The sequence below is a fragment of the Phyllostomus discolor genome, chromosome 6 (genome assembly GCF_004126475.2).
Source record: "Phyllostomus discolor isolate MPI-MPIP mPhyDis1 chromosome 6, mPhyDis1.pri.v3, whole genome shotgun sequence".
Taxonomy (NCBI): domain Eukaryota; kingdom Metazoa; phylum Chordata; class Mammalia; order Chiroptera; family Phyllostomidae; genus Phyllostomus; species Phyllostomus discolor.
The window spans coordinates 126,720,077-126,735,539 of record NC_040908.2 but is presented as its reverse complement, the minus strand read 5'-3'; the positions used below and the strand labels follow the sequence as shown (position 1 = coordinate 126,735,539).

The 15,463-nt window shown below is 45.5% G+C and overlaps 1 protein-coding gene across 6 annotated transcripts in view; it reads right to left on the bottom strand.

Annotated features, from left to right (window-relative positions):
- Nucleotides 1-15,463, bottom strand: part of PPFIBP2 (PPFIA binding protein 2) — a 131,056-nt gene that overhangs the window by 78,612 nt on the left and 36,981 nt on the right. For all 6 annotated transcript variants that reach the window (XM_036028949.1, XM_028514585.2, XM_036028952.1 and 3 more), the window contains exon 3: nucleotides 9,137-9,351. In XM_036028949.1, the coding sequence (XP_035884842.1) occupies nucleotides 9,137-9,351 (215 nt within the window). The remainder of the gene's footprint in view (nucleotides 1-9,136; nucleotides 9,352-15,463) is intronic.

Here is a 15,463-nt window from a genome sequence, read left to right as displayed (position 1 = left end):
ACCTTTTTTGCAACTCATCTGGCTTTTCAACATGTTAAACAGATTTGCTTCCTTGGCCAGAATCAAAGATTGCAGGCTGAATCTGGCAGGACCACCTGGGCTTTGTTTGGGGAGCTGGGAGCTGAGAAGCCACCATTGGCGATGAGGTGGTTGAACTGATGAGGAGGGTGGCCATGTGCCCTACTGGGCCTGGGTCTCTTTCTTTGTTTCTTGAAAGACTCGTTAGGAAGGTAACTGAAGGCACCTGAACTGACCAGTAGGCTGTCCGAGGCAATCACATATCCTGGATGGGGCGTAAGTCCCCTAGCCCAGCCAGGCCAGCAGAGACCGCCCACTCAGGATACCCTACTCCACTGTGCCTGAGGTGCCGGCCTGCCCTGAGCCCTGAAACTGCGCAGATGCACCTGGAGAGGCTCCCTAACCTGTCTGCACTCTGGAAACCAAGGCCTAAACTGAAGAAGGCAAAGGCAGGTGCCTGCAGGTGCCTACAGAAGGCTGCTCAATAGAGTCCTGCAACAAACTGTAGGACTGGATTGCTTGGCCGGTTTGTGCTCACAGACCAGCAAACCATCCGTCATTTTTAGTAAGGAAATTGAGTCCCAAAGGAGGGAAAAAGAGGCTTGCCCAGAGCGCAGGCCTTTTGACACATTCTTTACCCCGCCCAAGCACACTGACCAGGACACCTGCAACCTTGCGAGGAAGGCCTTGGTTCCCGCTGCAGGGCCAGGCCTGCTCCATGTACCCCACCTCCAAAGAGGCTGGTGGGGGGTGCAGAATACCACCCTCTAGAGGTTCTCTGCCAAGCTCTCTCCCTCCCCGGGGAGCCTGGGCACTGCCCTGGTTTGCCCTCACTCTGCTGCTGCTGGGTTTGCCTGCCTTTCCCTGCACTTCATCCTGAGCTACTGAAGCCTCGGGTCTTCCCCAAGGATTTAACAGACCCACATCCAATGCCATTAGACAGCAGGACAGACTGGCGCCTGGCAGATGAGAAGTGTATGTTCCGGACTGTTAGAGAAGTACCCAAGCTGCCCCATGCAGAGACTCTGCTGGCTCCGACATCTCATGGGCATCTCCAAGGGACCTGCGTCACCAGTCACCACCGTGCACCAGGCCAGCTCCCCTCCCCCACATCAGAGAGGTGTCCCCAGCCCTGCAGGGCCCACTGGAAGCTGGCTGACTAGCCTCTGTATGACCTCTACTACCTATCCTGGTCCTAGATCTGCCTAACCAGCCTCCACCCAGCTAAGCTGAGCAGATGTGGAAGAACAATGGGGACACTCCTTTCATCATCAAGGTACAGCCAGATTCCTGGAAGTGGTCACAGTGACACTAGCCCCTTCTTGCCTGTGGCACAGTCAGCATCACTGATAAGCACCACTCTCCTTTCTTAACTTCGGGACCATCTGGAGGGGGTCAGGGGCTCTTGACTGGAAATGGCCATGTTCTCCCTCGGGGCATCATTGCACACTTCACCACAGGTCTAGGAAGTGGTTGCAGGGAGGGGAAAGAGGCTGCCCCTTTCTGAAACTCGGCTCTTTTCCCACCACAGCAGAAATGCCTCAGCCTTCCGGTCTGGGCCTCACTTCCTCCTCTATGACCCTCTATGACCCTGAGCTTGGCCCTGTCTGCCAAACACAAGAGACAGCTCCTTAGGGCCACACTGCTGTGCTGTACCACAGGGCAGGCCAGGCCCCCACTAGCACAAACTGCAAGACACATCCCCTATACCGGAGCCTAACTTGAAGCTCTCTGGTGCTCTACCAACTTTCTGGGGATAGGCCCAGGCGTCAGAAAGAGATACTGCTACTAGAACAAGGGAACCCAGGTCCTGTGTTCCTTTCCTAATTGAAGCCCCAAAGGATGTCCTCAGCTCAGAGAGCTCCACACAAACCCTTCAAGGCCAGGAGCCCACACTGAATCCTGGGCAGGCCTGCTCTACTTTGTCTTTAGGGTGAGTCTAACCTGTTTATAATTATCCCCTCAGAGAGTACTTGCTCTGCCGAGCACGGTGTGGCCAGCCCTGCCAACACCCAGCAGAGAAGGAACCAGACCTCCCCCCACCAAAAAAGCAGCACCGCCACCTACAGTCTTTCTGAGTTTGATGCCCTGGAATCAGGAGCTCTCTTTCTATTGAGAATATATAGATAGGAGTCCAGGACTAGTCTGTCTGCTCTTTATGCCATTCTAACCACCAACCACTCCCCCATATCCACCACTGCCTCCTTTGCAGCCCGTTTTCCTTGGGTACAACATATGCCGATATCTGTGCCTGAAGATCCACAATCCCTGATGAATAGCAACAAGAGAAAACCACGTTTCCTACAATGTGATCCTTCTCCTCTGGCCACAACTGACTGGCTCTTGGGTGGACACCTGACCCAAGGACAACCAATCCAAAGTTGTACGTAAAATAAAAGTCTTTCATTTCTTTTGCACTTAACGTTCCTTTGCAGGCCTGGAGGACTTAGCTAAAAAATTATGAGCTAGGCTGATCGAATTCTCTCCTTCAGAAATTTGAGTTCATATACACACTCACATACCATGGAAATAAAACAAAAAGAATTTGTCCATCAATAAAAATAAAATCAGACTTTAAGGACATGTGGCACTTGCTCTGAGCTGTCTTTCTAGAGGCCATTCATTTCCCCCACTTCATCATGGTTCCCTGCTGACAGAGGCCACCTCCCACTCGGGTGAATGAAAGCATCCATATTTGTTTCCCAGCCTCCCTTGCAGCTAAGGTATACACATGTGAACAAATGCTGACCACTGGGACCACACAGGAGTCTGCAGGAGGGTTTCAGAGAAAAGACTTCCCTTCCTAATTAAAGAAAATAAAAAGAATATGTCCTACCTCTGAACATGCTTGTGTCTGTGTGAGGATGTGTTGCCTGGAGCTGCAGTAGCCATGCAGAAGCTGCTGGGGGACATGTCTGAGGGAAACCAACCCTCTGAGGATGGTGTGGCAGGAAGATGGGAAGTTCCAGAGCTCTTGAAGTCATCTCAGAGTCACTGATTTAACACTGGGACTCCCCGCGCCTGCTGCCCCCCATCCTCTGGACATCTTGTTAGTGACACATAAACCTCCTTATTGTTTATGCCACTCTACTGGAGAAAGAATCCCAACTGACAGAGATGTCACAGGCAGAGTTGGACCATGACAGGCCAATGTATGGAAGAGTAGTAGCTGAGGTACAGGACAAAGCCAGTTGTCTAAAGAAATTAATGCAAACATTGAAGAGATGTAGAGATCATGAATGAGAAGGCACACGGGCTGCCTGCCTCATCCCTCAAGCTTCCTTACTTGTTCCAATTCCAACTCTAAGCCATGTGTGATTCATTTTTTAAAGACTTCAAGTGAGTCTCTGCGGTTTGAGGCAGTGCTTTTCAAACTTGCATGTCCGTATGAATCCCCTGGCAATGGTTCAGTGGGTCTAGAGGAGGGGGCCCATACTCTGCACTTTTTTCTCTTACCAGCAGCTACCAGGGATACCAAAGCTGCTGGTCCATAGACCACGATTTGAGTAGCAAGGGCTTCTCGCTAAAGTGCCAATCTGAAAAGCACCACGGGGTTTGTTTGTTCGCTGCTTTCGATGCTCTTTCCACACAGATAAGACTGACTATGGAATGTGAGTGCACCCAGATTGTAAAATACCTTCAAGTCTCCAAGACCTAAACTACAGACAGGCTGTCTCTGCCCAAAATCAAAACATTAACATTCAGCCCTGGTATAATGGAATGTTTATATGAACTTTTGACTCCAGAAAAGTATACCATTCATAGGTTGTTGATGGCCATAATTACTCTAAAAGATTTATGAACACAACAACTTTTAGGAAAATTTTTCTGAAGGAAGGTATTTCCCTAACCATTGTAAATAACCGCAAAAGAGATCTGTAAATTTGAACACAAGCTGTTTTTGCAATGAATCCTGCAAAAACCAATAACTTACATTGACTGCCTTTGAATAAAAAAAGGAAGTTTTGAATCTTCTTGGGTAAATTATAAAAGTTAGATCTATATTTCACAATACAGTAAAAAACATTGCAGATGAATTGGAGTTAACCATAAGATACAAATCAAACCATGAGCCTACTGAAGGAAGATAAAGGTGAATATTATTTGACTGGAGGCTGGGAAAGGCTTTTCTAGAGATAAAAAGGAAACCCAAACAGGAAAGACTGATAGTGAACTACTACAATCCTTTTAAATTCCCAGCTCTCAAAAAGCACCATAAACAACATTTAAACATTTAAAAACAACACGAAGAAAATATATATTGCAAATAAAACAAAGGGCCAGTAATAAGGGTCGTTGAGACATTGGGTTGGCCAAAAAAAAAAAATCCATTGAGTTTTTTCCATAAAGTAAAAGACACATTTTTCATTTTCACTAATAATTTTATTGATTTGGCTATTTTGAGCATGTCAGCTATCTCCTGCTATTGACTTCTAGTGGGTAGAGGCCAGGGGTGCTGCTAAACATCTCCCAATGCATAAGACAGCCCCATAGCAAATAATTATTTGGCCAAAATGTCAATAGTACCAAGAAACTTTGCAAACTATTTTCGACATGTTTGATTGGTCACAGTACCTTCTCCATATACTGCACAAATCCTTCTTTGCATTTCAGTTGCATTTTTACCTTTCTCGAAATAATAAAGTATAATATGCCAAAAGTGTTATGTATATTCTTCCATCTTCAAATTAATATGGCTGCATAAAAATTAACCAATTTTGATAAGTTTTTTTAAAGATTTTATTTATTTATTTTTAGAGAGGGGATGGGAGAGAGAAAGAGAGAGAGAGAATCAGTGTGTGGTTGCCTCTCACATGGCCCCCACTGGGGACCTGGCCTGTGACCCAGGCATGTGCCCTGGCTGGGAATCGAACCTGTGATGCTTTGGTTCGCAGCTCACGCTCAATCCATTGAGCTACACCAGCCAAGGCTTTCTTTTTTTATAAGTTTTTTTAAAAAAATACATGCTGATATTGCAACTGTCACAATACAATTTAATAAAATTGTTTCAAATGAAGTTAAAGACAAATAAGCACTATTAGAACTATCATATGGAAAAAACTAAATGAACTTTTTGGCCAACCTATTACATGAAGAAAGCATTAAAATTCTAATAGAATAAAAGCATAGAATTTGAAAAAACCAGGATAGGGTAGATACAATCAGAGACTGAAAGTGATCTCTGGGGTATGTCCAAAAAGAATATTGGAACTATTTTTTAACCTGTCCTTTAAAAATCTCAAAAATATAATTTACATACATTAGGACATTACTGCATAGGTGAATATGTATATGCGGAAAATAAACTTTTTTCAGATAGGGGTATGAGATCAACACTTCTAAGACCATTCAGAGAATAAATACTAAGTGAATGAAAAAAACACTTAATCTTCCTACTAAACAAAGCCAGGCAACAATGATAAAAGGATATTTCCCTATGAAATTAGTAAGGCTGTTTTATTTTTTTAATTTTAGTGATTATTGTTTATCAGGATGCACAGAAGCCCAATGAAAATATAAATGAATAAAATCTTTCTAAAAAGTAGTTTGGAAAAATGTGTCAAAGATATTAATACCTTTGGGTCAGAAGTCCCAGATTTAGCAAAGTGCACAGGACATATTTATTAAAAATTATTTGTTGCTTGTCTAAAATTCAAATTTAACTGAGCATCCTGTATTTTGTCTGATAAGCCTATTTCAACTCTGTAATTCCACTTTCAGGACTCTTCATTAAGAAAACGCCTAGACAGAAAGAAAAATATTTTTGGACAAATACATTCTCTCCAGCAATGCCATGTATTTGAGAATGATTAAAATAATTGAAATGCCAATACTAGAGACACAGTCACACATTCAGGTGCGTCCATACAAGGTGAAAGTACATAGTTGCTGTACAGTAAAGAATAAAACGCCAGCTCTTCTCTGTACTCTGGGTGGACTGGGTCTGCGGGGGAAGACACGCCAATGAACCTCTTGGTTACGTGTGGTAAGGTCCTGAGCAGAGCTGTGATGGGGCATTTAAAATAAAAAGGTGCAAAACTGCTCTGCAGCCTAATGACATGTTCAGGGAACTTTGGAGAAAGCTGGGAGTTACCAAAGGGGCCCAAGCACATGGTGACAGGCCAGCCCAAGGACAGAGAGACTTAGCAAGTGACTCTTGGAGAGGGATTATGGCTGATGGACATTGGGAATAGTGACATCCAATATCCAATAGTTGGTTTTATGTTTCACTTTCTGCACTGGAATATTCTTCATGTAAGTCCACTATCTCTTGCCTATAATTCTAAAACTCATGACAACTCTGAAAACTAAGTTTGTTTGTTTTATTAAAAATTATGTTGGTGCAGCCCTGGCTGGCATAGCTCAGTGGATTGAGCGCCGGATGCGAACCAAAGTGTTGCAGGTTCGATTCCCAGTCAGGGCACATGCCTGGGTTACAGGCCATGACCCCCAGCAACTGCACATTGATGTTTCTCTCTCTCTCTCTTTCTCCCTCCATTCCCTCTCTAAAAATAAATAAATAAAATCTTTAAAAAAAAATAATGTTGGTGCCAAACTTAACTGGCAGCATATCGGACCTGAACTGGCAGGAGAATAAGTATAGTCTTTCTTCATTCCACTTCATGTGGGTTCTCGCAAGTTTTCCGAAGAACTGTTCATGTGTTTCCTGCCCTGTACCTGCTAGAGACGGAATACATCATATACCACTGCCTCACCTTTCCACAGTTTAATAGTTCTGAGTTCAAAAACACATCTGCACCCAAGGGCTTCAGACTGAGGGACTATGGACCTGTCATACAACTATCTCTGAACACTGCACCCTGAGTCAGCACCTCGAGCAGGAACGGAGAACGGGGCGGCATCCACACCTGAGGTAAAGTGGGCTACAGGAACCACAGGTACCCAGGGAGGTGGGCAAAAGACAACCAGAGGTGACTGGAGAGAAGCTGGGATCAGCGCTGTGGAGGCTGCGGTACAGTCACGGCAGAGGGCTCCTCGTGGAACTCTAGGGAAGCAGAGGGGCCTCCTTCAGCTGTGGGAGAGCAGCGAGAGAACTAACTACTGCAGCCATTCCCCCTGCAGCTCCCAACCGTGGTTAAAGAGCGAGTGGGTGAGCAATGAGGGCTTCTGTCTGTTATCAGCACGAGTCTGAAAGGCCCACGAAGGACTGTCTTCATTTAGGGAGGAAAGGAGAAGCAGGGTTTCAAACCTGAACTGTAACAGGCCCACCTGAGGCCCACCCACCAGTCTTCTCTGCCTTCCTCTCTAAGCAGTATCCAGCTGTATTAGTTTCCTGTCGATGCGTTAACAAGTTACCACAAACTACATGGCTTATAGCAACACAAAGCATTATCTTACAGGTCTGGGAGTCAGGAGTCAAAATGGGTCTCACTGGGCTAAAATCCAGGTGCTGGCAGGGCTGTTCCTCCTGGGGGCTTTAGGGGAGGGTCCCCCTTCCCAGCTCTGAGCAGCTGCCTACATCCCTCAGCCCTTGGCCTCTTTCCATCTTTAAGCCAGCAGCAGAGGGGCTGAACCATGTCACTCTGCACCGACTCCGCCTCTCCCTCCCACTTACAAGGGCTCGGGTGAGTAGGGTGAGTACATCTGGCCTGGATGATCCTGGTTACTCGCCCCATTTTCAACTCAGCTGATCAGCAACCTTAACTCCACTCACTACCTTCCCCTTAGCCATGTAACATAACATATTCACAGGTTCTGGCAATTAGTATGTAGACACCTTTCTCCCTACCACATATATTATGCACATACATAATACCAGGCAGAGAGCCTACGTCACAGGTGGCAAACGCAAGGCCTGCGGGCCGAATCTGGCCCTCCACCTCATTTTATCTGGCCTGGCACCTTGTTTCTACCTGGTGGCAGCGCCGAGCTCTCACTTAACAAGTAGTTACAAATGTAACTACAAATGTAACAAGTAGTTACATTTACACAGACCTAAAATTACATTCGGCCCTTTGTAGGCAACCGTGAGGCTGATGTGGCCCCCCGTGAAAATGAGTTTGACACCCCCAGCCTATGTAATCAAAATACTGAATAACACATATAACAAGTTACATTATGAGCACATATGAACGCCTCAGTGTTCAGAGAAAGGCATGGGGACAAGACTATTGACAGAGGCCTCTTGAACAGAAAGCAGGTGAGGACATCTGGGAAGGACCCTGTGACAAATGACATGGCTCTGGACAGTGGCGCCTCACCCTCCTGGGTCTGTGGTTTCCATCATCAAGCCCTCCCTCCCCATCCAGTGGTCCCATTCCTGCCTTCCTCAAGTGTGTGCACTTTCCGATTTTGACTCCGGTTTGCAGGCCTCTAGCTTTAGAAGACTGCATCCCGGCTTCCACCCTCCACCTCAGCGTAGGTAATCATATGCTTCCTCTGGCTTCCAGGTTCCTCCCTCCAGCCCTGGAGTGATTTCACTCCAGATCGACGCCTCAGTGGGCTAGCTTCTCACCTGACCCACTTCCAAACGCTACTAGTCTCTTAATGTTGACCAGCTGGCCTCCACAGGGAGGGAGATGAGTAACCAAAGCCACGTCCTTACAGCTGTGGTTACTTGTTTGTGGCCCTTAGAAACTAGCAGGTGTGCGGGCTCAATCTATGACGAGGAGGAGGAGAGTAAGGAACCTGCATTCACTCTAGGGACAAGAAGCATTTCCAGCGCAAGGAGGTCTGAAGAGTGGGGCAACGGCAGAGGAATGAATGAGGTGACAAAGGTCTTGTCTGTTGTGAGGAAAAAGCGGGGGTTCAGCCAGGGTTAGACACACCCTCTAGGGATTATAGCTCAGTAAGTGGCCCATGTAATCCTGGGGGAAAAGCCTTCCACATCTGCTCTTCTCCGGCCCGGGATTTCCCTTTCTCGGGACAGGGGCTGGAGGGCACAGGCAGGCTGACTGTGTAGCATAAGCTGTTTGACTGGGTCCTACCCTCTCCCTGGGAAGGACCACCCTGTGGGAGCTGACTAAAGCTGCACTGGAAGCAATCAAAGACAGGAAGGTGCGCAGATGAAGTGACATGCCCAGACAGTGGTGGCAATTCTTGGACTCTATGGTTATGTTCCCCAGTGGCTCCCCAAATAGGCCACGGGCCTACTCACCAAGCTTTCTGCGAACCACTCCTTTATGTAGGCAGCTGTGGGGCCCGGGATCTGGCTCAGGAGCGCTGCTCTCTCCTGAGGATGCTCCAGCATCTCCAGGGCCAGCCTCAGGTCCTCAATGAGATGCAGCACTGGGAAGGGATTCAAGTAGGAGGCCGGCGAGGTCAATCCAGGGTCACAGGTACTGTCGCTAATATCTGCACCCGTTTTCGTACCTAAAACAAGAGAGAGGTGGGAATCTTGGTAAGAAGGGCAGACATCATGGGCAGGGAACTGGTAAAGAGCAAAGGTAGTGAAAGGGGGCGGGGAAGGGATGGATAAGAAGTCTCGGCAGAATCACTTACAAAGTAAACTCTGCAGAAACCATCTTCAATCCAGGACTGGGTGTGATAGGAAGAGACCTGTCAGAGGTGGATAACTGCCCATTGGGGCTAACATATGAACCTCACCCCATCAGACACCTGGGAAAACACAGCCAGCCCTCACTGCCGACCAAAGACATGCTAGCTAAAACAATGAGATACCATCCTTCAGCTTTTAGATTAAAACTCTTATTTTCATTTAAATTACTGAAGTAGGCTGTCTGCACGTACAACCACCAAACAGTCCTCCCGTCCCTGCATGTGTGCTCCTGCCCTTCCACCCCCAGGAGGCTCCTGGCTCTGGGCTGCCCCAGTGAGGTGCCCTGATCAGGAGGATGCAGCAGGAGTGGCGCTGTGTCCGTGCCAGTGGGGTTCAGTGAATCGGACTTGCTTTCTGGATCTTTACAAGTTGGAAAACTGTATCTGCTGATGTATTCACATTTTAACCTGTATTAATCACTCTGTGTACCCACATCGCATCTCCCCATGATGGACAGGAAGTCTCTGAGGGGGGAGTCCCTGCCACAGTCAGCTGGGTTCCTAGCGCCATGCCCCTGCCCAGCAGATGTTGACGGGGAGTGGGGCTGAATGTCCACACAGATGCCTGGATGAACAGCTAAGGGGAAGAGTGCTTAGACTTCCTCAGAAATCTGGGATATTGGGTCAGCCCTTTCTAATTTGGTATGTCCCAAATAGGACAGTTTTTCCCTTTTTAAACTCCACTGTTTAAAAAAAAAAGTCTTATGCTTTTTTGTTTAAGTACAGTGATATAGTTTTCAAACCAAAACTGGGGCAACACAATCTAATAAAGGATTTTTGAGCTTCTTTCAGCAGTAAGAAACACTTTAGAAAGTATGGTTTAGATGGCAGAATTTCTAGGGCACTGGAACTGTTTATAAGGCCAACAGATGGAAAACGTGGGCCGGAGGGCCACCCCATCCACAGTTACACTGCAGGCCTGACGTCTAATCCCAGGTCCCTTTACTCTTCTAAGAGCCAATTTCCTACTCACCATGGCAGTCTCTGGAATGAGAAATCCACACAGAAGGAAACAATTACCATTTGATTGCCGGTTTGCCTTCTCAAAGTGCAGGATAGAAGGAATAATGGGTCACAGTCCACAAACAAGTCCTGGCTCTGGGGAGCTTGGAGACTGACTGATTACCCATGCTCAGGTGTGTGCTCAGCACTCTCTAGAGACTGAGAAGACCCCACCAAACTTCAGATAAGAAAATGGACAGAAGCACAAGACCCCTAATCTCCACACAACTGTCGGGTGATCCCTCTCTGTCCTGGACATACTCCAATACACACACACACACATACACCACTTTATAAATATAGAATGAGTCAGGCCACAAGTAGGTGGTAAGACTGAGATTCTCATTAACCTTCTATTACTCTGTGGTCTTGGACAACATAAAACAGGAAAGTAAGTACACACATACCTTTATACCAGTAATTATAATAATTATAAATGCATTAAATTCAACTACTCAAAATCAAAAATTTAAATAATGGAATAAAAGAAATCTAGTTCTTTGATGTTATCAAGAAAGATGTACAAAAATTATGACAATGATTAAAATATGAAGTGCTCAAAAGTTAAAAGGAAATATTCCATACAATGAAGTAGGTGTGTTGATCAGACGATTAAAACAGCTACGCACACACACAAATGTACACACTATCACTAAAGACAGAAAACTAATTTTAAAATGATCTAAATAATCCTATAAAAAACTGAATTATAATTTAATTTTTTTTCCACAGAGGAAATATCAGGCCAAGTGATTTTACATGGACTTCAGGTCAAGAGGGCAGCACTGGGAAACACAGCTTGCCTCCAGACACAACCACATCAAAATTACAACTAAAATATAGAACAACTTCACTCAGAACCGTCAGAAATCGAGTTGAATGGAAGTCTGACAACTACAGAATTAAAGAAACCACATCCATCCAGACTGGTAGGAGGGGAGGAGACATGAAACAGGATGGTCCCACATCCACATGTGGTAGATGAAAATTAGGGAGGGGTATCTCAGAAGCAAGGAGTCCCAATCTCACACCAGGCCCCCAGCACAGGGTACCAGTACCAGGAAGATAAGTCCCTATAACTTTTAGCTGCAAAAAATAGCTGGATTGAATTGGTGGAAGAAAATTCTAGAGTCCCAAGCAGTTCCTCTTAACAAACCCACACATGGACTCACTCAGACTCATTCCTTCTGAGCTACAGCACCAGGGTAGCAGCTTGAACAGCACCAGTGGCATACAGGGAGAATCTGGTGTCTAGTATCAAGGTGAGGGCTGGGGGACAGAAAGGCAGGTAGAAAGGCCATTGTCCCTTTTCTGAACACTCCCCCCTCCAGAGTCACAGAGCTAGCAGGCTGGTGCCATATTTAAGACTCCATCAAACTGGCTACCACTGTTTGCCCCTCCCTGGAGATAACCCAAGATTCTGTCCCACCTAACTTTGGAGCCCACCCAAGCTGCTTTTCCATATGGATGGCTGGTCTTAGCTCATGTTTCACAACTTCCTAAATCCTCTCAAACAAGCAACAGCCAGCCTCAGTGAGACCTCAGTCCCAGTATCTCTTGCTAAGTGGTCCCAGTCCTGGTACTAGCAGCAACCAGCTTAGATTCACAGCTTGGCTTCACCTGGGAACCTCCGAGCCCAGGACAAGAAGCAGCCATTTCAGATTGCTTTATAGCTCAGGCAGGGTGGCCCTGGGCAAAACACAGGTGGGGGCTGGTCTTGGCCTGCACCACTGGGGAAACTCCAGAGACTGCACACCCAGGGGACAGGTACAGACCATATTGCAACACCACCACCCTGTCCCCACACAGCCGATCCTCCATGGAGGGCAGAGGTTGGTGGTCAGTGGTCACAGTCAGTCCTTACAGCTGACCTGGATAAATCCCTCCCATTGACCTTCCAACAGCAATCAAGTCTCAACCACAGAAGAAAGGTATACTCAGCCCACAAGAAGGGTGCACCTTGAGTACCCATCTTGTGTGACAGGGGAGGCTGTGCCACTGGACCCTACAGGATACCTTCTACATTAGGCATGCTACCAAAACAGGGAGTTGTAGCAGCTCTACCTATTACACAGAAGCAAACACAGCAAGGCTGCCAAAATGAGGAGACAAAGAAACATGGCTCAAATGAAAGGACAGATCAAAACTCCAGGAAAAGAACTAAATGAAATGGAGATAAGCAATCTATCAGATGCAGAGTTCAAAACACTGTTTATAAGGATGCTCAAGGAACTTAGTGAGGACCTCAACAGCATAAAAAAGATCTAGTCAGAAGTGAAGGATACACTAATTAAAATAAAGAACAATTTACAGGGAAACAACAGTAGAGTAGATGAAATCAAGAATCAGATCAATGATTTGGAACATAAGGAAGCAAAAAAAACACCACACAGAACAACAAAATGAAATAGAATCCAAAAAAAATGAGGATAGTATAAGCAGCCTCTGGAACAACTTCAAAAGGTCCAACATTTGCATCATAGGGGTGCCAGAAAGGGAAGAGAAAGAGCAAGAAATTAGAAATCTATCTGAAAAAATAATGAAAAAAAACTTCCCTAATTTGGTGAAGAACATAGACATGCAAACCAAAAAGCACAAAGAGTCCCAAACAAGAGGATGCTAAGAGGCCCGCTCCAAGACACTTCATAATTAAAATGCCAAAGGTTAAAGGTAAAGAGAGAACCTTAAAAGCAGCAAGAAAAAAGCATTAGTTACCTACAGGGGAGTTCCAATAAGACTGTCAGCTGATTTCTCAAAAGAAACTTTGCAGGGTAGAAGGAATTGGCAAGGAATATTCAAAGTCATGAAAAGCAGGAACTCAAAGCCAAGATTGCTCTACCTAGCAAAGATAATCATTTAGTATTGAAAAACAGATAAAAAGCTTCCCAGACAAGGAAAAAACTAAAGGAGTTCATCATCACCAAACCATTATTATATGAAATGTTAAAGGGACTTACTTAAGAAAAAGTAGAAAATCAAAACTATGAACAATACAATGGCAATAAACACATATGTATCAACAACTGAATCTAAAAAACAAACTAGGCAAAGAAGAAGAAGAGAGACAAAATCATGGATATGGAGGGTATTTTGACGGTTGCCAGATGCAAAGGGGGTATGGGGGAGTGGGTGAAGAGGTGAGGGGATTAAGAAATACAAATAGGTAGTTACAGAGTAGCCATGGGGATATAAAGTGCAGTATAGGGAATGGAATAGCCAAAGAACCTATGCATGACCCATGGATATGAACAATGGTGTGGGGATTGCCTGAAGAACTAGGGGATGTTTGGTAGAGGGAGGCAAAGAGAGAAGAACTGGGACAACTGTAATAGCATAATCGATAAAATATAATTAAAAAAATACAGGAGTGATTTATCAAAACAATAAAGGACAAATAGTAAACTATGTACCAAACAACTAGAGATGGCACATTATATTCAAGCACATATAAAGCATTTTTTCAAAATTGGCCATAGACAGGACCATACAGGAAGTCTCAACAAAAATCAGGGACTGTGGTAAGGGCGATCTATTCCTGTGTCCCTATTTCAATGGCAAGGGAAGGTGGTTTCCACTAAAGCCACATTTGTGACTTCGCCCCTGCCTCCCCTCTCTCAGTTTTTTCTCAAAGGAGGAATGACTCTTCTGTTGAAGCAATTCTCTCCGATGCCACCTGCCCCTGGTTGAGATCATTTTCCTCAGGGAAGTTTTCTGAGCCCATCTCTGCCATAGCAGAGTGGAAGTCTCTAGTTTGGAATTAAGTTCAGTTTGGAGTGTGTGTTTGTATGTGTTGGATGGGTAGTAGTCAAGATCTTAATTGTGGCTACAGGTCAAGCTAAACTTTCTAATCAATAAAACTAACGATAAAGCTGACATTTTGGTCTCCCTCTCTGTTCATTCTTTAACTGGTTTAAAACTAGACAGTGGAATAAAGGGATGCTGTTTACTGATCATTGTGCTAGACAGAATAATGACTCCCCCAAAGACATCCACAACCTAATCCCTGGGACCTGTAAGTGTGTTACCTTACGTGGCCAAAGGGATTTTATAGACCACATGAGCTCTTAAATCAGAAAATGGAGGCAGACGACTGGGTCAGAGATGAGATGTAAGGAATCAACCTGCCACTGCTGCTTTGAAGATGGATAAGCCAAGGAGGGTGATAGCATTATAGCAGCAACAGGGCAGGCAGGAGCAGCCGAGGTGTATGGAGACAGTCCTCCAAAGATGCAGAAACACACACATAGTTTTTAAAGCAACTGAACTGAAGGAAACCTTCAGAGCTCAGAAACTCAGGGGTAAGAGCATTTGAGCTGGTGTTCGCCCTGTAGACCACCACCAATTCCCTGATGTCCTAATACCTGGGCTTGAATGGGCCCCTAGGGCGACAGGAGACAAAGCTTAGTACTTGAGCAAAGAAAAGAGTTTGGACAAGGGACCTGTGCATGAAGCCAGGATGCAAAAGGACAATACCCTTAGTATATCAAGGAGAAAAAAGAGAATGATGCTGTTGAACAGTGCTTGCCTCTGTGGGCCATTTCAACCTCTTTATGCAAAGGGGAGTCCTTGACATCTGAGCCTGCTAGATACCTCCTAACTTCCACTCTCTCTTCAGGTCAAGGTCACAGCAAAACACTCTCAACCTGAATCCAGAATGGAAATCAGGCCACTCTGTTGCTGATAATTGCTACATGCTGACTGACCTCAGAAAGGGCATAGTTGAGACCAATCACCTGTTCCGAGCATGGACCCATTCATTATGTGGCCTTTAATACCACAGCTAAAATCATTGCGGGCCAAGGCAAATAATTTCAGTCTTGATCAGAACTTTTCCTACCCTCAATCTTTAAATCTAAAAAACAAAAACCCAGCTGAAGATACTAACCAGAATTGGCAGAAAGGCCCAGACAAAGCAACCTCTTTT